This window comes from Drosophila eugracilis, unplaced genomic scaffold (genome assembly GCF_018153835.1).
Source record: "Drosophila eugracilis isolate 14026-0451.02 unplaced genomic scaffold, ASM1815383v1 contig_90, whole genome shotgun sequence".
NCBI classification, from domain to species: domain Eukaryota; kingdom Metazoa; phylum Arthropoda; class Insecta; order Diptera; family Drosophilidae; genus Drosophila; species Drosophila eugracilis.
In genome coordinates, this window is record NW_024573812.1 from 121,575 (window position 1) to 145,501 (window position 23,927).

General features: G+C 42.5%; 6 protein-coding genes across 9 annotated transcripts; 3 read left to right on the top strand and 3 right to left on the bottom strand.

Annotated features, from left to right (window-relative positions):
• Positions 1–96: 96 nt before the first annotated feature.
• On the bottom strand, positions 97–3,503 carry LOC108106648 (homeobox protein Mohawk-like). 3 transcript variants are annotated; one of them, XM_017213864.2, is made up of 9 exons: positions 3,192–3,503; positions 2,513–2,638; positions 1,896–2,443; positions 1,694–1,842; positions 1,238–1,621; positions 1,047–1,148; positions 856–980; positions 615–788; positions 97–554 (listed from the first exon to the last, which is right to left on the bottom strand). In XM_017213864.2, the coding sequence occupies exons 2-9, from the start codon at positions 2,625–2,627 to the stop codon at positions 436–438; spliced, it is 1,716 nt and encodes a 571-aa protein (XP_017069353.1). In that variant the 5' UTR covers positions 2,628–2,638; positions 3,192–3,503; the 3' UTR covers positions 97–435. The 3 variants fall into 3 exon arrangements, with proteins under 3 accessions (XP_017069353.1, XP_017069352.1, XP_017069354.1); XM_017213863.2 differs by having other exon boundaries at positions 2,513–2,645; XM_017213865.2 differs by lacking the exon at positions 1,238–1,621 and having other exon boundaries at positions 2,513–2,645; positions 3,192–3,501.
• LOC108106647 lies at positions 3,283–5,936 on the top strand. The gene is made up of 2 exons (XM_017213862.1): positions 3,283–3,366; positions 4,047–5,936. Exon 2 carries the CDS (start codon positions 4,088–4,090, stop codon positions 5,906–5,908), a length of 1,821 nt encoding a protein of 606 aa, XP_017069351.1. The 5' UTR covers positions 3,283–3,366; positions 4,047–4,087; the 3' UTR covers positions 5,909–5,936.
• Positions 5,912–7,585, bottom strand: LOC108106649. Its single transcript, XM_017213866.2, has 3 exons — positions 6,483–7,585; positions 6,292–6,425; positions 5,912–6,240 (listed from the first exon to the last, which is right to left on the bottom strand). Exons 1-3 carry the CDS (start codon positions 7,457–7,459, stop codon positions 6,056–6,058), a joined length of 1,296 nt encoding a protein of 431 aa, XP_017069355.1. The 5' UTR covers positions 7,460–7,585; the 3' UTR covers positions 5,912–6,055.
• A 273-nt stretch (positions 7,586–7,858) lies between these two features.
• Positions 7,859–8,702, bottom strand: LOC108106651 (DNA-directed RNA polymerases I, II, and III subunit RPABC1). The gene has a single exon (XM_017213867.2). The coding sequence runs from the start codon at positions 8,603–8,605 to the stop codon at positions 7,973–7,975; it is 633 nt and encodes a 210-aa protein (XP_017069356.1). The 5' UTR covers positions 8,606–8,702; the 3' UTR covers positions 7,859–7,972.
• Positions 8,703–12,841: 4,139 nt separating this feature from the next.
• Positions 12,842–14,821, top strand: LOC108106308 (glutamate transporter polyphemus). Its single transcript, XM_017213279.1, has 7 exons — positions 12,842–13,058; positions 13,115–13,180; positions 13,248–13,398; positions 13,460–13,939; positions 14,005–14,183; positions 14,249–14,421; positions 14,478–14,821. The coding sequence occupies exons 1-7, from the start codon at positions 12,991–12,993 to the stop codon at positions 14,735–14,737; spliced, it is 1,377 nt and encodes a 458-aa protein (XP_017068768.1). The 5' UTR covers positions 12,842–12,990; the 3' UTR covers positions 14,738–14,821.
• Positions 14,822–18,935: 4,114 nt separating this feature from the next.
• LOC108106232 (general odorant-binding protein 56a) lies at positions 18,936–19,891 on the top strand. 2 transcript variants are annotated; one of them, XM_041819722.1, is made up of 2 exons: positions 18,936–19,309; positions 19,384–19,891. In XM_041819722.1, exons 1-2 carry the CDS (start codon positions 19,252–19,254, stop codon positions 19,794–19,796), a joined length of 471 nt encoding a protein of 156 aa, XP_041675656.1. In that variant the 5' UTR covers positions 18,936–19,251; the 3' UTR covers positions 19,797–19,891. The 2 variants fall into 2 exon arrangements, with proteins under 2 accessions (XP_041675656.1, XP_017068646.1); XM_017213157.2 differs by having other exon boundaries at positions 18,936–19,305; positions 19,368–19,891.
• The last annotated feature ends 4,036 nt before the right edge of the window (positions 19,892–23,927 follow it).

A 23,927-nucleotide genomic window follows, 5' to 3' on the forward strand; every position in this document is an offset into this window, starting at 1 on the left:
ATGATATCCATCAAAAATAATTATTTTTATTTATCCAGTTTTTTATTCGCTGTGTTTTCAAAAAGAAGAGCAATGATAAAATATAAGCATTTCAGATTATAGTGTATGGCAAATGCACAGGTTTTTGGTTTATTTGAATATCAGTAGTATACACAATCGTATTTAAAAGAATCATGCCCAGATTGTAGGGCGTTTCGTTCGAAAATTGACTTGATGGATATGCGGCGTGGACTGGGCATTGCATCCTGAATTGATCTAATGATTTGTACAATATGTTAGTAATCTAGTCAATAAACATAATAACATCGGCCTAAGCGTGGGGTTTGGGTTCTAGACCCAAAACATGCTCTTCAATTAAAATACTACAATATATAAATATATACACGCCTCAGCAGATCGGATCGAATAGTGGAATTCGTTTGTTGTTTTGGGCCACTAGTCACCCATGTAGACAAAATCCTCGTCCTGGTCTTCGTCGGGCTGACGCACGGCCAAGGCAGTTTCCACAAGATAATACAGACACTTGTATTCGCCACGCTCCTCTCGACTGGCACCTTTAAAGATATGTCCGAATTATGTCTAATTTACTCGATACTCGATAAGAAATTAGTTACCCTGCGATGGCGATGAAGGCTGGATTTGACCAGTTTCGTCTTCGTTGGTGGTTACCAAATCATCCGCCCTCAGACTATTGACAATGATCTGTTGATTGGAGCTGTTTGGGATTGTGGTCTCGAAATCTGAGGCCTGCATCAAATCATTATTGGAGGCTGCTAACTGTTGATTGCCTTTACGAGTTAAATTATATGTTGAAAATAACTAAAATTGGCTGTGCAATGTGCATGTAGAACTTACCATCAAGCTTCATACTCTGCTGGTTCGACTTCCGACAGGCGGCATTCTTAGCAGATCCCTTGGAGCCAGAAGTACTTGGATTATTTCCAGCCGAGGTAGCGACTTCTTCAGTGCTGAATACGGTCCTGAAAAAGAAAAGCCCAGATTAAAGGGTCTTTCAAAATTAAGATCAGCTGATCCCAGCTACTCACTTCATGACGCTTTGCCAATCATCAGAGTTCTCGAAGCGTACTTCCTCCTCGCTGTTATGCTCACAGGACTCGTATCCTTGGCCGCTCTCCTCGCCCTCCGACCTGTGGATTAAATATAGTTCTCAGGATCATAGGAAATTTTTAGAAACGATCTAAAAATATAGATGAATTTGTGGGAGCGGCGGTTGTACCTAGGGGCAACCACAAAGGAGCCGAATTCATCTTGATAGCAGTATATTGAATCCTCTTGGTTTTCGGACTCCGTCTTTGCTTGCTTGCTCTTGTCATTACTCTTCACGACAGTCTGCCGCTTCCGTCCGCGCTTAGGTGGACTTGGTTTCTCTTCGTCATCGAATTCTGGCGGCAACTGACCGAAAAGACTGTACGGCAGTATGGAGGTGGCGGAATTGGGGGTAGTGCTGGAGGTGCCAGCGTTGGCAGAGACAGCGGCCGAGCCTCCGATGGCCGCCGCCTTGCGCATCTGATAGTTCTGGATCTTATCGATCATGGTTGCTTGAAGCGACGAATGAAGGCTTTGGAATCCAATCGGGTTGTTTGCAATTGCTTGTTGCCAACTTTGAGGAGGGAATAGGTGGGAAAGGAGTAACTATAGCTAGTGAACACAGATCAGAGCGACCGCTAGGTACCTGTAGATAACGCTGTCCTCGTATTCCGGCTCCATTTTGACTATTTGCCCGTTGGGACCCTGCACATACTTTTCGAAGTTGGTCAGGACATTGGCAATGCCCTCGTGGATTTCCCCACCACCATCTACCTCCTCAGTGGCACCAACAACCTGAAAGGGAGTTGTTATGCCCCAGAATAAAATGTGACAAATAAACTACTTACCACTTCAGAGGCAGGACTGCCATGAATGGGATGAGGAGTACTTGTCAAGTTTAAGCCTAAAGCGCTTGATCCGGAAGAGTTAGGACTGACTTTTTTTCCCCGCCGCGAGATGGTGAAGTGCAAAGGATCGTTTCCCTCACGTCTAATCATTTCAGGCAGAATTCGGCGACGGGCATTGATGAACCAGTTACATACCTGTAGCACGGTTAGATTAGCTTCCTGGGATAAGGTAAACTTTTCCGCATCGCTGGGATAGGCGTTATAGCGGTGCTCATAGAGCCAACGCTTTAAAATCTTTACAGAGTGCTTGGGCAGATTTCCACGACGTTTGCGTAGCGATCCGTTAATATCGATGTGATGATCCGTGTCCACCATCATTTCATGATAATTTTGCACCTCGCTGCCATCCACAACACCCTGTTCGGGGGTCAGGTCCTCCTCGACAATGCCATCGGCGGAAAGAGTATCTATCACGGCCATAGAGTCGTCAGCCTGAAGAGAGTCCTGGTCTAAGCTTGAGTCAGAGTTGAAGTGGTCGCGACCGGCGGCTAATATCGAAAATGAAGCAAGGTTAGACTAGTGTTGTAACTAGAGTCCCTTCAAAAATGCCAACTCACCTTCGCTTTCCAGCAAGCTCGCCTGGACATGGGCCTCGTGCATCATGTCCTGGATATTCTGGCGCACATGCCGATCCAGGACCATATTGACTTCTTCATGGTCCGGCGAGATCATTGCAGCTTCAACTTAACGCTTGAATATAACAAAAAAGAAATTTCTTTAATATTAACACCGAAAATCTTCGATGTCGACTGAAAACATTTATTTACAAGTTATAGTTCTGATTTCGTTGAACAAATTTCACTTTTAAGAATATTTTCGAGTTGAAAACTATTCGTGTTGTCACCAGGTGCTTTGAGATTAAACTAACTTTTTTCTAAGTCAGACAAGTCCTTTAGACACTAAAGTCATGGCCAACTAGGGCTCAAAAATGAAATTTTCAATACTGATTTTAAATTTAAGCCTACTTGTTTGTATTTTTGTTGTTAAAACTTTAAAAATAATACAAAACAAGTGCAGCTATTTGAATATAGAGATAATTGAATACATAAATCCGAATTTAATCACAATTTAAATTTAAAAGAAGTTGGTGCACTATCGATTACTATCGCAAAGGTATCGCGTTCGCACACGAGAAACCATGACATATAACATGTCAAATTGACACTTTAGCCAAAATATTTTGACAAATTCACTGCGCGCGTAAATAACGGGCGTCTTGAGCAACCGGGGATTCACCTGCAGTATCCGAACATTTGCCAATGGCATTTAATTGCACTTAACACTTGATTTTCGAGAGTTATAACCCTCGGACCCCCAATCCAGATTGTGGATAAGGATAGTGGTGACGGGGCACGTCGTCAAAGCCGATGCATCTCGGTTGTTTTGATTGCACACTTTACGCGGTTTAAAGGTAATAATAGGATCGTGAAATTAACAATATTCACACGGTTTTCAAATAGTTTTCTTCGTTTTTCTCCTACTTTGCAAACAACAACAATATTAGCGACGAAATAAGTCCGATAAGCGCTTATGTGCGATAAATTAATAATGGGAGTCAGTTCGGATGCAAGTTGCAGAACTAGTTCCTTATTTAACTACAGTTCGAATTTAAATAGCGGCGCGAAGTTAAGTTAAGGCTTAGAAACGAATGATTTTAAAGCGAAGAATTGAAATCGATTATGCAATTATGTAATTTATATTTACATTGTAGACTATATTATTTTAGTTTAAGGAGGGACTATATATCTTAGGAGCACAATGTACTTCTTTTAATTGGTTAATCAAAAAACTAGTCACAACCTTAAGGTATTATATTATCTCAAGGTTAATATTTTTAGAAACTGGACCGGCACCAATTAAAAATATTTTTACAACCCTGGGATCTCGGATTAATATCTTTAAGTTTGTACAAATGGTACATATTCCGTGGGATCTTTTCTTTTCCCCAGCATATACAGCATATACAGACATACAGACTTAATTAGTTATGGCTTTAAAATGATTAAAAAACGGTTTTTCATTGACAACTAAAATTTTAAAAATTAAACTTATAAGCTTAAAATATTACTTTCGTTGAATGGTATTTTTAAGGAAATTTTCCAGGGTCACACCAAAAAATTTTGTAAACAAAAATGGAATGTGTTCTGGACGAAGAGCTGCTGCTGAACATAAAATGTAGTGATCAGGAATATGAGGACGAGGAAGACGAGAAGATGGGGGTAGAGGAGCATCAACCACCTCTGGAATCTATAGCCCACAGTGCCTCATTCAACGAAGATGACTCCGATCCGCTGCAAGAAACTGCGACCACCTGTAATTTTCCGTGGATCTTCGAAGACAGCGATGTTCTTATACCCGATGACAATCTAGCAGACATCGTGTTAAAAAGGGAGGAGTCTCTCCGGCCAGCTGCCCCGAAGCGTGGACGTGGTCGTCCAGCCGTAAATTCCGGAAACTACACTTCTTCCTGTGGTCAGCTATGGAGCGTGGCCAAGAATCCTGAGGTTTCCCGTGAGGAACTCCCTCTTTTGGGTCAACCGGCTTGTGGAAAGGGACCCGCTCGCACAGTTTCTAATGCAGTTGAGGCCTGGATGCTGCTCTTCGACGATGAAATGCTGCGGTCACTGCTCCGCCATGTCAATGAACAGATGCGCAAGCGAAAGACACCCACGACTGTCCAGCGACCCCTGGACATTGTGGAACTGCGAGCATTCCTTGGCCTAAGCTATCTTTGTGGGGTATTCCGTAACGCTCGATATAGTGGTCCTCTGGAGGAGCTCTGGACCCTGGAGCTGGGCAACGCCGTATTTCGTGCATCTATGACACTTACTCGATTCGACACCATATCCGAATGTCTTGCGGGGAACTGTGGCTGGTCCGAGGGTCAGAAGTTGTGGCAGCGACTGCTAATCAACTGCCGATCCTACTACGGCTGCAGCAGTTGGTTGGCTGTGGATGAGACAACATGTTCAGTGGCTAAGTCCCGCATGACGTTTTGCTGCGACGCAAGGACGTTATATATGGCCAATGCTGTGGTTAGCAGAAACCAGAGATGTCCGGACAAAGATGTTGAGCAATTGATTTGCGATTTCAAGACGACGGGAAGGAATGTTACTCTAGGAACTCGGCATCTAAATTTGACACAGTGTGAGCAGCTAATGCAACGTCAAATCAGCTCGTTGGGGGCGCTGGATGCCACTTCACCAGATTGGCCGCGCCATTGGACCGCCGAATCACCTGTGTTCAATGGTACCTCAAAGCTCATTCCCTTTGATGGGGAAGCTGTTTTGTGTTGTGGTCTCAGCTCCCAAATAGATGCAATTCAGGCTTATCGGCAAACCTCGAATGCCTGTCAGCAGTTCCACGAACTCTCACAACGTTTCAGTACGGCCCACGCCATTCCTGCCTCATTGAGAAAACAGGCTAATCCCTTCCTTCAACTACTTCATTTTATTCTAAATGCAGCGGCTGTAAATGCTTGGATCCTTTTAAGACTTTCAGCAAAGGGCGATGCCACCATGGATCAGCGTGACTTTCAACGGCAGTTGGGTCTTTTCCTTACCCAGCAGAGATTACAACGACGCCTTCAGCGTAGATCAACAAGCACATCGCTTGTAATGCGGTTGCAAATCTGCGAGATTCTTGGTCAATCTAGTCAGCGACTGCTAAGTGAGGCAACTGGCGAAGCCAAACTTACACAAAGCGTGGGCGTGCTAACGCCGGATAAGATGAGCCTGCCGTTGGGCGTTAGTTTGGCCAGTCGCTATGGCGAAAAGCATCGTAGGTGCAAGCCCTGCGCTCGAAATAAACGCGGCACCAAATCCCGGACGCGTTGCCAACAGTGCCTGCAGCATAGATGTGGCAATCACCTCATATCCCGTTGCTACGAGTGTGTCGGCATTGTTCCTGGCCAACTGCCAGAGGGTAATATGCGGGATGAAGACGGCACATAGACATTGACATTAAATAACATTTATTAAAGGGACGCTTATTTGCTTGGGGGAGTAAATGGGGATGGCTTGCAATATTGCTCAATGGTGCAAACACGTTCTTGTGCTAAAACTACGATGACAACGGCTTAATATTCCAAACTTGGATCTCTAAAACTTGTACTGGAAGGGCTTGGGTGCCTTGTACTTGCTGGCCACTCCCGAAGATTCCATAGGATCGCTCTGGTCAAGGAATAGACTAAGGAACTGTTCGTTCTGCAACTCATTAAGGGGCATCTCCAGCTCGCTGCATGATTTCACAATCTCAGCGCAGGCACGCAGATCCTTGCGCATGTCTAAAAGGCAATGGGAGTTATTCAATGCCTACTGATGATTTTAAGACTTACATTGATAATTAAAAAGCAGGCTGAGGCAACTGGAGCAGGCCGATCGCTGCTGGTGCTGAAGAAACACCTCTATAAGTCGATGCACGGCATCTATATTGTTGCGGCCCAGGAATGAGGAGCACAGGGGACTGGCTCTGTTGATAAAGGAAAAGATTTGCTCTTCAGTCTTTTAAAAAACTCAACCACCTTACCTCCGCTCCACCAGCTCTTGTAAGTCCTTGTAGTGCTCAAACAGTTCCGTCGCTGATTTCTGGTCACAAAACCAATCGCTAGCGAAACATTGCTTCCATACACAGGCCACCACAAAGATGTCCTTGTGCTCACGGTGAATTGCACGCGCCACCTCCAACAGCGAAACCAGTACCGCCTCACTCTTCTGGGCCAGAGTCTCCTCAGATATGGTACGAAAAGCGGTTCGCGCCATCCGCCTGCCTTCCTCAGAAGTCATACTTACCCCATAGCCGCGATGTAGGGTCATAAGGGCTACGTCCGAGTTGCCATTGTTCCATAGGGCAATAGCCCGAAAGGGTGCAAGGTCCGCGTAGGTTTGTGAGAAGGGGTGCTCCAGCTGACGGCATGTTTCCGCCAGTGCTTCTAACTGCTGAAGCTTCCGCTGGGCACTCAAATACTTCAGGCACGACACGAATACCTCATTGGAGGGCAACAGGTTGCAGCGAATGCACTGCCGGATCAAGTAGAGGAAGTCCAGCTTGTTTTTTATTTCCAACGTTGCCATCAGCAGGTTGTCTAATTGTGCCTGCGACAGGGATCTGATATCTAGTCCTAGCTGGGGGGAGCGCAGTGCCTTCAGATCGGTCATCATGCCCTTGGACACGAGGCCCACGCTTTGGCTAAAGCTGGTGGAGGTACTGACCGTTTTTCCCTCTGCTGCCACATTGCTATTGGCATCCGTCTCCTGGTTTCCCGACGTTTGCCTCTTCATTAGGCTGTCGCGCAGTTCCTCCCATTTCTGGGTCTTCCTGGTGACCAGGTCGTTGGTGAAGCAGTCGATGGCATCTAGCTGCGTGGACTTCCTTCTCTGCCGCTGCGTGCCCGGCCACAAGAAGGCAGAAATGTAGTTTTGGAACCGCTGCAGACCTTTGGGGGATCCGGGTGCTCCTGCCACCGTGGTGGTGCCACTGCTGGTCAAGCGTGTCAGCATAGCCATGGTTTAAGGGTCACCTCGCGTCCTCCGCAGCTCTTAACACACCTCCTTTGCCTCTCTTTTGTTTCGGGTTGTATAATTGTGTATTTTCTGGGTTTGTTTTCAATGGTGTGACCATCGGCGGTCTGTGAAAAATTGCCATTGCGTAATGCCCTACTCGCACAGTGACTTAAAAAAGATAATTTATAATTCCAGAATTTCGATATATTATTTGAAAATTTATTTATTACATTTAAAGTTCTTTATTGCGTTATCATGTTTCGGGGTCACCTTAGATGCAGGGGATTTCCGGTTGTTTTGCTAATTGCTAATATATTAAACTTATTTTAGTTTAAAAGAGCCAATATTTTACTAGTACTATTACCAAAAGTTTACCCCCTAAATAATCAACAACAAAAAATATACGAAAGGATTGCGATTTATTGACGTATAAAGCTCGCTGCCTTTTTCTTAAATCATAGTTCTTAAGATAGATATTATATGCAGATCGGGAATCGGAAATCCTTGAGTCCAATACTAGCACACCAATCGGTAGGAGATGTACCGCCCTGCTGTCTCCGAGGAACGGATGATCTTGACCACTTGACCGCGCTTCAGTCCAAAGTATCGGGCAACCGGATCACCCGCCTGGATCCTCATCAACATGTTCTCCTTCAATTTATATCGGCTGAGTAGCTCCTGCTTTTCCTCGACGGTCATGACTACGTGCTCCGGAACCAATTCGTGCTCCGTGATGTTGATCAATAGTTCGGATTCGAGAAACTGCTCCAGAATGTACTTGGGAGCCATGTCCACGAGTGATTGTTTGGCAGAGGGCGTCATTCCTCCCTGAACCACAACGATAGCCCGGTGGATGTTCTCCTCCTGCATTCGGGTACAGTAGGTCTTGATGGTTTTGATGCCGATCTTAGGTTCCTCTGGGAAGAAGACAAACATCTGATCTGTGGGATCGTCGTTGTGGGCCACTAAAACAATCAAATCGGAACGAGCGGGCCGCTTTTCGCTGGGTTTGTCGCCAAACATCTCCTTAAATTGCTCCAAAGTCTGGTCCAACTCGTCTTGGGTCACCAGGTAACCTCGATCGTGGCTCAGCTGCATAATGGTCTTGCGAATCCGCCACAATTTGTAGGTTTCCGCCTCATCATCCATGATTATTTGTTAAAATTAATAGTTTCCAAAGCTAATGATAAACAGAAACAGAGCACGCGGATGTAATAGTGTGACCGGAATGTTCTGCGGCGAATAATACCATGCAATATGTTGAAACATACTAAACTGGGTTATATGGTCATATGATTAGTACATATTCGAACCTGATGTTGTAACGGTTTTAGGTAAGTAATTCAAATAACTAAAATAAAATAATTTATCATCTATCTAAATGTTATGTTAATTTTGTTTCCGAATGTATCAATTAAAATATTTTTTAATTTAATGTCTAGAAAGAATTTATATTTTATCCATTGACCTTGTAAAGTACCTATGTATGTCATTTCAAATTTTATAATTTCCTTAAATAAATATAAGGAATCGCATTTACATCTCTTCAACAAGAACATGTTCCAAAATTTCAAGAACTTGGAAACATACATAGGTTTACTCGGCTTATCATACCTTTTTGTGGTATTCAGTTATTATATTTGAACCACTCATTGTCAATACGTTCAATATGTGAGCTCACGTTATGTGACCCCGTAATGAACCCAACTCACTTTCCTCGCAATATTTTACGTGCAACATTCAATTACGGCCCAGACGGGCAAATAATATGCCACGGTGGCATGGACGCTATTCTTATCCTTTGTCTGCGTGCCGCTCACTAAAAATGCCGTTAATATTTCGCATCCTATTTCCCACACCCGAGTCCAATTATTTGGAACATCATCGGGTATGACTTTCGTATCCGCACGTCGACGACTCACCAACGTCAATGACTGACAGTTTATTTAATAGAAAATTCGCAATGTGTGTGGTGTGTGCTGTTTTGCGTTTGTTTTCCAAATAGTTTTTCCTCGACGGCCTCATTCCACCCGCCCAACGGCATTGACAAATTGTGCGGAAAATATGCATAATAAATGAAGCCACGCACTTTGAACTTTTGCAGTTATTAAAACCGGAGAGCGTGTGAATTCCTTACGACGGGATGACTGTGGATGGGGAGCAAGAGTTTAGGAACTTCAACAAATTATATTTAATTTTTAATGTTTTGTAATGCATCCCTTTATAATATTGTATTATATATATTTGCAGTGGGATCTAAAAGAACATTTAAAAAAAATCTTAAACCCCACTGCCAATAGTTTTCCCTGCGAATGCATTCTTATCCTTATTTGGAATTTATTGGTTTCTGTTGCTCATCCCCAGCTCGATGATATTGAAATTTCAAGCTTGCCCAACGCTCCATATGGCCAGACCACATTAAAACGGGCAAAGTGCAGGATACGCATGGCAAAAACAAAGTTCACAAAGCGACCGAGAAGCAAAGGCAAAAAAAAAAAAAGGAAAAAAGAGAAAAAAATGAACCCAGAATAAAGGGAATCTAATAAAAATCCACTTTGTGCAAGTATGAAAAATGAACGATGAATTGCATTATAAATGCAAAAATATTGTAGGAAGCACGACACCACCGCTGGACAAGCGCGTCAGAAAATCTGATCAAAATTATTGAGGCGCACAGAATGGGAGGAAAGTCTGTGCTTGGGGCGTGGCATTCACTGCAACGGAACGTGGCGCACTTGCAAAGTTTTTGCGGCGTCGCTAAGCTGTTGATAACGCCGATGATGACGACGCGATAAGCGCGGCGATAATGTTTTGGGTGTCGCCGAACCTCCCCAATTCAGGTGAGTTAGGGGAGCAGTGATGACGAATATCAGGAAGTTTTATCTAGGTACATTGGGTACAATTTTTTTTCTACCTAATATTTCATAATTTTTAGAATATTTAAGCATCAAATCTAAAACAATAAAAGATGTTTTGAAAGGTGGTTTGATTTAGATTTTATTTTTAAGGGTTGAGACCAGACATTGATAAAATTATTTTTAGATAAAATATATAATTATAATTACAGTTTATAAATTAAGTATTTTCTATTTCTATAATCAAGTACCTAAGATAGATAAAATGTGTTAAGATAGAGTACCTAAACCATCACTTGATGAAAGCCAGGTGAGCTCCAATTGGCAAGGACAAAAGCCAGCACATCCTTGTGGCCATGGTCGTGGCTTGTCGTCCTGTGCGTGCGCTGCATTGAGAAATTTCCTCGAAATGGCATTTATTTTCGGTTTAGCTGATGATGAGCCACGGATAATGGCGCGGGGGATAAAGCTAGCGAGCAGCCGGGCAGACGAGCAGCGCCGGGAATTTATAATTATTTGCCAGATGACTTTCTACTGCATATATCAGCACCTCAGTCTGGCCATTGACATTGAGCTAGGCAAATCAGTTGGGCTCAATATTAAGGAAAATGAAGGAGAAAAGAACCAAAGGTTTAGTAATCATATAAAAAAAACGAATAAAATGAAAGTAAAGAATGAAGTCTTGCACGTAAAAAGTTAAAAAAACTCATTAATCTCTTCATATATAAATAGCAGATAACGTAATTACATAAATAAAACTTAAAATGTGAATTACTCAAACGATTTTGAGAGTTTTCCCCTCAGTGTAGTCCGAAGTTAATTTTCGAAACTAACAATAACAGCAATCCTCTCACTCATTCAGATCCCCCAGTGTCCTGGTTTCGCTTTGTGCATAAATATTGTGAAAAATCGAGTTTAGTTCAGGTTAGGGCTTTTATCCGGGAGCTGCAATCTATCGTTAGCATGCGGCAGCAATCACTGCGAACCCCCCTTTATCGCACCCCTCCTGACCCACGCCAATGCCATGCAATTATTTGTATAGGAATTTAAATTGAATGTCAGTCTGTTTGTTTCCATAACATACACTGACTCACACACACACACACACTGGCACTCGCACTTGCACATTGCTGACAGTTTAAGGAACATGTGGAGGCAGCCAGGACGAAAAGGAAATCGAGGATGGGTATGGGCATGAAGGAGACCGGGGCCAGGACCAAGACCAGGACATTGTCGCACATAAGCAGTTCTTTGGTGTTCCTTCGATGCTGCCGCTCGGTTCCTTGTCTGCTGTAAAATTCCAAATTTGTTTTATTTGATTTCTGCGCTGCTCTCGCTCGTTTCCCGTTTTCTTCTTATGCTTTTCCAGCAGTTACAACTCCTGCTGCATATTTCCCTTTATGCAAAATATATGCTATAAATGGCCCGCCCCCCCATCCGCCTTTATTTGAATATCGTGTCACATGTCGCACGCAGTTAGGTGCCTTCGTTGTTATTGTAATTGTTGTAAATGTCGCCCAGCGACAATATCGCATTTGCATATTTCTCTGCCAACATACACAGATATATATATTTATATATATTTTAACCTCCTCTGGTAACCCCTTTACTACCCGAGCTCTGTGCATTTTTACTTAATTTTATTTGTATTGGATTTGCGCCGCTGTCTCGGCGAGTCCTGTCTGCGTGTGTGTGTGTGAATGTTCAGCGCAGAGCAGCGCGATTTCGGAATTCTGCAATTTGCACAATAAATTTTAATTCAATTTACTGTTAAACTCACCCAGAGACACAACAACTAACTAAATGCGGACGCGGAAGTGCGCATTCTGGCATGACAATCGTCCTCCGGCGAGAATCGCCAGGATTTAGCTGGAGGAAGGAGTAGGGATGCAGCAGGAGATTACCATCAGCCAGGGGCTACAGTGAAGCCATGCCAAGGGGGAATATCCCAGGATATGTTTATCGTGATTGCACTTGGTAGTGTTTAGATTTAGTTACTATTAAATTGTTAAACTGGTTTTTGTATGGGTTTATTAAATAATTACATTAATAACTTACATTGATAGTACTTATTTAAATATCTTTACGATTATTCAAATATATATAACATGTAATTGTACTGGAAGTTTGTTATTATTAAACAATTTTATTAATTAACAGAAAAGTAATACCTAATAAAAACCTCTTTAATGATCAAAATCCATCATAACTCCGTTTAACTGTAGTTAAATATAGAAAATTGTCGCCACAATCGCAAGTTCTGTGCCCTCCTCCGCCTTGACCCCCTTTGCCAAGGAGACTTCATACTGCGACCGCAGGACCAATCTGCCGTTAGTTAGAAAACTTTATGCGCTGCAGGACCGCGAAACGGGCAATAAGTTGCGCTTATTATGATAATGGGCGCGCATGTGCAGCCATTTTGATTGGGCTGCGGCAGGGTTGTAGTGGCAATAGTAAATGCAACGCCAGTTATCAAACGTAAGTGAATTGAATGTGCGCAGCTGCAGGGTCGAAAAGCGGAAACGGAAATGTAAATGGGAATAGTGGGGGTTAGAGTAGGGTTACGCAATCGGCTAAACTAATTTGGAATTGTTGTCAAAAGTGCGAGGCAATTTTCCTAGCCTTTGTTTTTAAGTGCTTTTCGTTTGTTGCGTTGCTGTCGCTGATGTTGCCAAAGGAATGGAGCGAAAGCAGCAGGATCAGGACCGGGGTGATCCTGGCACGAAGGATGAGCCGATGACTGTAGTGTAGGTGATCTTAGGCTTGGTTTCTTCTTCGAGTTTAATCTAGATCTACTTTGCAGGCAGTCTATGACATCGTTCTACATCTACAATCCCTACGAGAAGCGATGTGTGGAAGTGCCATTGACGTAAATATATTTTTCTTTAGTTTTCTTTTTTATAATATTAATATTTTATTATTTATTTTAAATCAAGTAACTGTGAGGCGTTTATTTCTCTGCTAAAATGTGTGATAGGAACGGGGATTCTGGCTATGCCGCTGGCCTTCCGTTGCTCGGGATTCGTGGTGGGCGTAGTGATGTCCATTCTCCTCATGATTCTACTGACGTACTCCATCCACTTGCTGGTCTGTAAGTGGCTACCTCATGAATCCCATTCCCTATTTTAACTACCTGTAGGGCAAACAGATTGATGGCATGACAGAGTGTTGTCGAAGGCGTCAAGTTCCTCAAGTTTCCATGCCCGAAGCTGTGAGAATCGCCTATGAGGAGGGTCCCGAATGGGTGAATTGCTTTGGTCGCATAGCAGGATTTTTAACCACCTGCGTTCTGGTCTTTGGACAGTTTCTTCTGTGCACAGTTTACCTGGTCTTTGTGGCCAAGAACTTTAAGGAGATCGGTGATCACTATTGGGAAAGATTCAATGAGCGATATTATGTTTTGGGTGCCTGTTTGGTGCTTCTGCCGCTCTTCATGATCCGTCGGCTAAAGTATCTGGTGCCATTGAACTTGGTTTCCAACTTCCTATTATACTTCGGTTTTGCTCTAATCATGTATTACCTGTTTGCTGGTCTTCCTGATATTAAGGATCGTGAGCTGGCCACGCCTCCCTCTGAATGGATTGAGTTCTTTGCCATTGCCGCCTTCTCTCTGACAGCCGTGGGTTCTGTAAGTTTAATAAGAACTTGAAAGAAGTCTTTTGATCTTGTGATTGAAGAAAATCCACTTTCTAGATGCTCGTTGTTGAGGCACACATGGCAAAGCCCCAAAGCTACCTTGGCCTCTTTGGAGTCCTCAACTTGGCTGTGCTCTTCATCCTGATCTCGAACATGTTCTTCGGCATCATGGGCTACTGGCGGTTCGGGGAAAACGTCCAAGCGAGTGTCACTCTCAACATTCCGAAGAATGAAATGTAGGTAACCTATTAAGTAATATGTTTTTGAGTTATTTTGATTCGAATTCCTTTTCCTTACCTAGCCTGTCCCAGTTCATTAAGGTCTTCATTGCCTCAGGAATATTCCTTAGCTATCCTCTAAATGGCTTTGTAGTGATCACAGTGATCTTTAGTGATTATACAAATGTCAGTGAGAGGAGAAACCATCAAACGTTGATTGAGTATATAGTACGCTTAACCTTTCTGATACTGACAGGTGAGTTTTAAGTTTGATAATTAATTAATATTTTAATTATTAAAACAACTTCTCAGGTGCTGTGGCAGTGGGTGTCCCTAACTTAGCAGCACTTACAGAATTGGAGGGAGCCTTTTCCCTGAGCAACCTGAATCTCCTATGTCCGGCTTTAATCGATGTATTTCTTAATTATAGAAAAGGATATGGCAGGCTGAAGTGGAAGTTGATCCGCGATATTTTGCTCATACTGATTGGTCTTATTTTCGGGACTGTGGGCTGTACGGTGGCCATGATACAGCTGATCCATGACTTACGAATGACTTTGAGTAATGTTTAAGAAAAAGACGCTTCAATTTTTTAGATTTTTCTCAGCTACTTTTTGGTGCTCATTCCTAGAAATAAAATCGGATTTTCCAAGTTGTCTGCCTTTGTTCATTGTTGTTGCTGTTTAAGGACCAAATATTTGGTTGCTTGTTCGGTGGCTTTTAATTAATTGCTAGCCAAGTGTTTGCCGGCTGCTGGCTTATCCCCTATTAAGTCGGTTGTCTAAGCCCCAACCGTCCGCTTCTTGTTTGCCCAACGTGGCGTATACTCGACTAGGCGAGGCTAAGGCTAGGCGTACATCAAGTATACGCCACGTTTAATTAGCTAAACTGAGCCACATGGCGGCCGTCGATCATTTAAAATGAAGCCCGCGGCCCGGGTAACTGTAATCAAATGCAGCCAGAAGCTAGAAGCTGGTAACCAGGAACGAGGACCGCAAGTCCCGGAATCGTTTGCCTGGTTTGGGGGGGATTTTAAAATTGAATTCCTTGCCTCAATGGAGCGCAAATACAAAAGGCAAAGTTGCCTAGCTGCCGCACAATAAACTAAAAGACAAATACACAAATACAAATTCCGAGCCAAGAAGAAGAAGTACAATCCCTGCTCCTCCTGCAGGCCCCCTGCAAATATATATAAATGTATATATATAAAGATATATAAATAGGCACAGGAAAAGCAACTGCCGACGACGGCGACTGTTGACTGCGCCAGTGTAAATAGCACGGCCAGCGAAATACAATAAAAAAATAAATACGAAAAAATAGTCCTGCAGCTCCTCAAGGAACTGCACGAAGGACAAGGAAGACCACTACTGCAGCAAACACACACAAAACACAATTTCCATTCTTCAAATAGAAATACAACAAAAAGAAAAGCAGGAAAATAGAAACCGAGAATAAAACGTTGCGACTGCCAGCGACAGCAGCCAGGATGAAGGGAATCCCCCCACCCCCTATCCGAAACGAGAGGATGAGGACGAGTACGAGTATCCTGGGGCATGATTTTTGCAGACATGTTGCTTAAAACTTAATTTAGAGCGCCGCTTGCATTGGCCCACCAAAAAATAAGGCCCGAAACCGAAAAGCAAATCAACGGGAAAAAAAAACGTCGGGGGAAAAATAAAAGAGAAGAAACACGAAATGAGATCAGGATGGCAGCGGCGGCAGCAGCAGCAGGAGGAGCAGCAAGAGCCAAAAGGAAAAGCTCACATAGAAAATTTGCCAGCGGCCGCTGCTTCAACTAATTTTCGTATATAATTCCGTGGGCAGACAGGATGCGGAAGTGGTTGGCTGGGTGGGTAGAACTCTCCTGGCCTGGCAGCCAGTTTCTTGCCTAGTTGTCAGTGCAGCATCATGTCAGTGTCATTATCAAACAATTCCCCAGCAAACTAGGAAAAGCTGGCTGCTGCTGCTGCTGCGGCTGCGGAGCAAGTCCCACATGGTTGGTGGCTAAAATGTCGCTGGCCCCTTCCTTGGAGTCGCAGACAATGCGTGCCACAACTTCATTCCCGACTGTCTCGCTCCGTGTCTCGCCTGTCACATGTCCGCTAGTCGGGAGTCGTCGAGTCCTGTCAGGCCAAAACTCTCAAATTGAAAAAATTCCCATTTTAATACAATTATTTGTAGGCTAAAAAGGAAGAAAAACGAAGCATCCGCAAGACGATTCCAAGAATGGTTGGGATATACGAGTATATGTGGCAGGGGAAGAGGTATGATGGATGCTAGTCAGAGGGGTTGCAAACATTGTGATTATTATGATTCTTTAAACTTTATATAAAGATAACAATCCGTAACACAGTTTCTGTTTTATAATGGTTAGGGAAGTCAAGACAAAGGACTTATAAAGCACTTATTTTACTTTCTTCAAATATTAAATCTGAAAAACTGGTCATTCCTGTTTAACCAGACACTCGTAAGTATAAAAAATCCATCTGAAGAGCTTCACATTTCTCGGGCTGCGAAATGACTCCTCACAGTTGTTTGCGGAGGATTGACAGGGGCAAAAGGCAAAGGCAGTAGGATAAAAGGGGATCCTGTGGGCTAGATGAAGAGCCAGAAGCTAGTAGCACGGAGCTGGTAGCCCGAAGCCAGAAGCACACAGGTGAAGGTAACTCCTGGGGTCGAGTGTCTGAGGTCTCGTACTCTTCAAGCGGCTTTGGCACGTTCCATTTGTGCCGCCTAACATTTATTTACTTGGCTGACTGAAATGTCATATTTGCCTTTGGCCCACGTTTACTTCATTCTGATTGTATGTGATTTGCATGCCGACAGTATGGGAAAATTAAACCGCAAAAAGAGAGTGAGGTTGATGGAATAAAGAAAGATAGATAGATAGATTGAAAGAAAGCAAGCTAAATTGTCACAGCGGTGAGAGCATCTCAACTATTTACTTATTTATTTCGCATTGAATGAGAGAGTTTGCCTGAGAATTTTAGCCAAGTTCCCAGTATTTGCAGCGTTCCTTTCCAATTTGAAATGTGCACTGGGCAGTGACGTGGAATAATGCTGGTATGCCAGCCATCTAACCATCTATCCCTCTAAGCGTTCAGCCATCTATCCCTCCATCCATCCATCCATCCATCTATCCATCCATCCAGCTATCCAACTATTCACATCCTTCTGCTGGCATTTGCTTTTGTTTGCGGCATGCGATTTGTAGATTTTTCAAACCCAAAACGCTTTGGCAGTGGACACAGCGGCAAATAATGTAAGGCGGTTGGGGGAGGGATGTTGGATATGGGATCTGGTATATCCCACATATAGAGAGAGCGAAGAGATTCCGGACAACTGGTCAACAATGTGCCAGTGCATAAGTTGGCATTATGCAACAAATATGCAACACAGCCGGCTCAGAGCCTCGGGTCACATGACCGCTTCTTGCATGCTAAATTCTTCACAAATTTCAACCCCAGAAGGCCAAAAGAGTTGGCCAAATCACTCAGCTTGAGTTTGCTGACCGATTTGCATGCTCAAGCAGTCCGGACATCTTCAAGATACAAAGATACAACTTCTCGCCTGCACTGAAAATCAAAATTGACCTGGAATCGGGAATGGTTAAGTATTTTAATTTCAAGGGAAATCAATTTAAGGCTTGAAGGCCCTAATTTTTAACCTTCTTAGAGATATTTCTTTTACAAAATCGAATAATAGGAACATGGTTTAAGCTAAGCCTTACAGATCATCTTGCCTTATAATGATAAATATTTTTATGTGCAATAAACTTACTTCAAGTGCTTAAGAATATATATACGGAAATAGCTTTTTCCGAGTGTAAACGTCTGCAATCAGTGAGAGAGTTGAGAGTTGGGCATCTCCTTCCAGTCGAGGCTGCTAATTAAGTGTGTGAATTCCTATCGGGCGGGGTTGTTGTTGTTTTTCTAATGAACCAACTAATTGCATCTAACGGCAACTGCAAAAGTAATCAAAGTGGCAGGCTATGAACGGCGAGAGCCCAAGAGTCGGCAAAATGGCAATAATAACGAAACTTTGTTCAAGAATTTTTGGAATGTTGCACAAATATGCGCAAGAATGCAGGAAAATATGTTCGGACCAATGCAAACGTGATTGGGTGTTCGAAAGAGATGGCTAAAAAAGGGGCAAAAGACAGCTAGAAAGAGAGAGAGAGAGAGAGAGAGTGAAGTGGCAGACAGAAGCTCGTTCAAGTTGCTGTTGCTGGCTTATATCAATAATTGCCAAAAGCAAATTGGAAAAGTTATGCGCCTGCAGTTAATGCGACCAGCGGAAATAGTCGCAGTCAAAATGGCGCAACAGCCAAACGGAAGTGCCCCAAAACACCCACACTCACACACACACTCAAGTATGAATATCCAAAGTTGTTGACTGTACATTGGTTATTAGTATTTTAGTTTTGGAAAGAGTATGTCGATTCGGAGATTACATTTGTGGGGTATTAGGCTCTCTCAAGAACAATTTATTTTAAACTCAAAACTAAGAACTTAAACTGTTCTTTTCTTTCTAAACTAACTTAATAACTTGTTTTAAATGGTAGACCATTTTACATCTAAATAAATCCTAGCTTAATAATGTACTTAATAATATTATTTTGCTCCTGAAAAGATAAAGATAGAAATTACCTTAATTACTTGACCTTAACAATTACAGTAAAAACTCTTCGGTTTTAAAATGCAAAACTTTGCTCTTCCGATTTCTTCTTGTTTTGTTTCAAAATTTTGTTTTGCAACTTGTGTATTTTTTTCGCTTTCTGGCCGAAAGGAAAACTTGGCTGGCACTCGGGATTTGTTGAAGCAGCTCTTAAGATACTTTTGGTATGCCAATTGGCATTTCGGCATCGATTTGGGTTCTGCTTGGCTTGGCTTGGCTTGTTACTTTTGCGTTATTCAAACTGCGCCTCAACTTGTTCAGGTTGTTGGCCATGGAAAACCGCGAATTCTGTGCGGCTCATTGAATTGATATTCGCAATTAAAATGTTTCCCGGCCTCACTAATGATCGAAAGATGAGCCCTATAAAAGCAGTTGGTTCTGGCTAGATAGAGTCAAAATATACAAAATGAAACGAGGTTTAGTTTTGCTGGTGGTACTCAAAATGCTGACTTTCAGCGAGGTGAGTTGGTTAACATAAAATTTGATAAAGGATTTTCCTTTTTGCTATCCTCTTACCCTCAGTCCCGCTATGCCAAAGTAAACATCAACCTGGGTCTAACTGTGGGCGACGAATCACCAAAACCTATCACCGAGGACTTGATTCGTCTTTGTGGCGATCAAACGGATATTTCTCTTCGGGACTTGCACAAACTTCAGCAGGAGGACTTCTCGGATCCTTCGGAATCCATTCAGTGCTTTACCCATTGTCTTTATGAGCAAATGGGCATCATGCACGATGGCATTTTCGTGGAACGGGATTTCATTGATCTAGTTTCCGAAGCCACTAATCCGGACATTTGGCCAGAACGTCAGTGTCACCTGATCCGTGAAGGCAACAAATGCGCGATCGCCTTTAAGATCCATCAGTGCCGTCAGAAGATGAAAAATTCTTTGCTGGGCAAGGATGTGGAGGTCACCACGCCAGCGGAGTCCGAAGAACCTTTGCCCTAGGCTTGCTTGGATTGGTTAAAATTTGGTGGTGGTATCCGGGTTTTGTAATCAACACCATTTGCTTTTCGAAAAGTGAAATATATAAACAAATTTTATCAGTGTATGGAGATGATTTTGATATCGAGAAGGAATCAGGACTTTCAATCTGATGATGTTGATTTTATGGGGAAGAGGAAAACGTTGCTATTAGTAAGTATTATTTCTATACTTTCAAGTTGATTTTTTAAATCTTAATTAAGCTTTAGAAAATTTCAAATATAATCCTTTAAATAATTGATAATTTTATTGGATTTAATTTGTTGTTATTTTCACACCAATAACCATTAAACTTCAGTGTAATTACATGTCCAGACTCCACTTAGCAAATTGAACATCTTGGACATCTCTCTTGATCCGCTGCGGCGTTTTGAGATTTCCATATGGCCAAAGTCTGGGGCACTTGACTCGACAGCGACCATTAGCGTTCGGGTACAGATTGGAGATTTTCCTTGATGGAACCTGCGGTTACTTCGCTTTTCCATGGAAATTTTGCCACTTAGTGAACGGTAGAAGGCAGACGGTAGACGGCGGCAAGAGCATTGTTAACTAAGCAGTGTTCGTGGGTGCACACAGATGTGTAAATGACGCTAATGCCAGATCGAAGTTGGGAGTTTCCCTCAGACCACTTAAGACCAATCCCAAAGCAACCCAAACCTCCCACCATTTTGCCCACTTGTCTGCGATTTCGAGTGCATTTTGTGCGGCAATTATTTCCTTTTTTTTTTTTTTTGCTGTTCTCAATACTCGGCAATGCCGGCACTTGACTTTAAATTGTCGCCAGATGCTCTGTGACCACCTGAACTCTCGACTCGCTTTTCCCCAATTCCCATTTACCATTTATTTTGTGGTGCCACTCCCCCACTTGGATGCCTTTTAATTTGTTGCCTGCGCCAATTGTTAAGCAAAAGTGGCTAATTTGAAATTCTTTTGAGCGGAGTGCGCACATTTTTGAATGTCAACTTTCAGTCGACGATGTCGGCGACGTCTTCCCGAATGCAGCGCACCCGGTTTTTCCCGCCCTCATTTCCAACCGAGTAAAAGTGGGAAAGGCGGGAAAAGCGGAAGAGCGTCTGTCTTTGGTGGCTTTGGCTTTGTCTTTGTGTCACGCGGCATGAAATTGAATTTTCGGTCTGCACCGCCAGCAGAAGCGACAAGTGACAAAAGCCCGGCCAATTGTCGGGTGACCTCCAGGACACCCTCCTTAACACCCCCTTCCCCTTCCCCTTCCCAAAAAAAAATATATATAACCAGCCCCTCAACTACACCCCCTTAAGTCTTCAATTATGGCAAAAAGGAGGAGTGGGGAGGGCATACCATCGCCATTTTGACACTCATACAGCGTAATTCGAAATGAATGAAAATTTCTTTTTGTCTTTTCCGTCGGTTTTTCAGCTGTTGATGCTCTTGTTTTTCCTCTTTTGGTTTGATTTTTTTGTATGCCTTTGCCTGGTTTTGTTGTTCTTGGTTTTTCTGCTCTTGAATTTCAATTTACATAAGTCTCTGCCGCCTTTCCATCTCTTTGTTCGACTTTCATCTTAACTTTTGCCTACTTTTATTTCTCCTTACTGGCTTCTCGAGTTGGCGGAGTAGCTGTTTTTGTGGTTAAATGTAAATTTTATTGAATTTAACTCTTTTTGTGTCTGTCTGGCTGAGCGTTAAAGAGGAAATTGCATAATTATGCCCAATCTTGAGGGCAATCCGCAAATGTGCAATCGAAGAGCAGGGCAGGGCAGAGCCGAGAGAGCTCTTGGGAAAAAAGAAGGAAATGGATACTGTTTTCCTGCTTGTGTTTGTCCCCAGGCTTACAGTTCTTATCCTTTGAAGGCTTTTTAATTGAGAAAGCCTCTCGTATGCAAATCTTTGCTGGAAATAAAAGCAAAAAATGCCAAACTACACACAACATTTTTATTTCAACTATTTCACCTTTTGAGAGTTTTAATAATTTGATTATTTTATAATTATTTATTATTTTTTTCTTAATCTTTTTATGTCTGAGCTCTCTCTCTGCTCATCTTGAAAATTGATTTCGCTCATCAGACAGCGAAGCAGATAAAAAGTGCCGAGAGTCTGTCAAAATTGAGATGAAACGACGGGTGGAGATGCGATCGGTGTTGCCGAAAAATACATTTATATTGCTACATTTATGCAACATTTCAATCATTAATAAATCAATTAAAATAAATTGGAATTTTGTGCGCTGATGTTGAACATGAAGAGAATATTCATGCGCTGCCAAAGGGGTAAGATGATTTTGGTGAGAAGTTTGCATTTTCATAATAAATTTAAATATTTTAAATCAGAAACATTAGTTAAAAGTCAGCAATAACTATCCAGAATACTTTCCATTTTTGTAAAGAATAAAACAAACAGCTTTTAAATTCAATTTTAATTTATTTTTGTAGGGTAGTGAAAATTTCGTTGATTGAAAACCCTTAAACTTCCTTGTTTTTGTTAACCCGCACACATTCTTTTCTTCCCTTTTAAACTCCCCCACGTTTTCCCACTCTATAAGCCCGTTTCTTGTTCTGTTGCATGATGGATTCGGTTCCATGCCATTTAATGCAATTACGCAAAGCTTACATTGCCCATTTTTCCGGACTCCCCCGCAGCGGTTGATATAAATCAGATATGGGAAAAAAATGAAGCGGACGACGGAAATTTTTGATGGCAGCCCTGACATTTTTAAGTGACAGACACTGGCCATGCAGAGAGCTTAAATTATTCATTTGATTTACGGCAAAAACATAAATTCACCGCAGCCTGGGCGGCCCTGTCCCAATGAGCAGGAGTTGCATATTAAAATGGATTTATATCAAATTATGTATCATCTGTCAGACAAACTGCCAAAGTGCACAGAGAGAAATGGGTGGGATTTTTGAAGTCAAAATGTTGTCTGCTTTTTTTATGAGAAAGAAGTTTTTAATAACCCAATTTTGCAGATTACTTTTGTACATTTTCCTAACGCAGTTCACTGAGTTTGTTTTTATTTTCTTCTTAGTTAAATTACAAACTAACACATATTTTCTTTAGGTGTAATAAGAGAAAGGAGAGTGGGTATAGCTAGGCAATCTCTCTTGGACATGGAACTACTCTCAGCGCCTTACAACTCGGGAGACATGTCGAAAGTTGCGCGACGTCTGTCGTTAGTGGATGTGTTAAGTAGAGAATTGTAAGAAGGTGGGCGTCATCAGCTGCAAAGAGTGGAGAAGGGGGCCGTGGCAGTGGGCTAAGACGAAGGCAAACAGACAGGCGACAAATCCACACCGCAGCTGCAAATAGAGTGCAAGAGAGTGGGAAAGAGGTTAGACATGAGCGTTAAGAGCATTAGACTAAACTTTGCCTTCGCCTTGATGTATGTATATATGCAATGTCCTAATAGAAAATCCCCCAAAAAATATGGCAATGATGCTGGGTTAGCATGCGGCAGGGGAATAAACAGAAAGGGGGAAATAGAATCTCGATTCTACTTACAGACCAACATTTATCGTCAGTGCAAAAAGTCTGACATGGCCAAATATTCTTTGCTATAGGAAAGTTTTTCAAGGAAGAACCTAAAATCCTTATTTCCTGTAAGGAGACTTCTAGAATGAAGTTAAAAAGTTATATCAATCCAAATCCTGGATATATTGTTGCTTTCATTTCATACTTTATGATTTCTAAGACCTCTCTCTATATTAGTTATAGAAACTTGTAGTAATAATCACATCATTAACACCCATAAAAGTCAGGCCAGTCGTAGGAAAAACCTTTCTTATCTTTCCGCTGGAAGCCCATCTGATATTGATAATAATCCCTAACTTTCGAGTTCACTCTTTTTTCCGAATTGGTTTTCCTATACTTCTACTTTTTTTTTTTGTTTGCATTTTCCCAGCCGCCTGCTGTTCGTTGGCTGGCAGAGTGAAAAGTTTTCCGCCTTCCACCGGCTGCTGGCAGCTGTTGCGTGTTTTGGACCCATCCGCATCATCCCAGCAGAAATACAAAAAAACGAAAACAAGAACAAACCACCGGGGCAGCAAAAAATTACTCGAGCTTAGAGGCAGTTGCTGTTGTCTGCTTTCAGGCGTTAAAAGAAACCAACAAACCCGAGTTCTA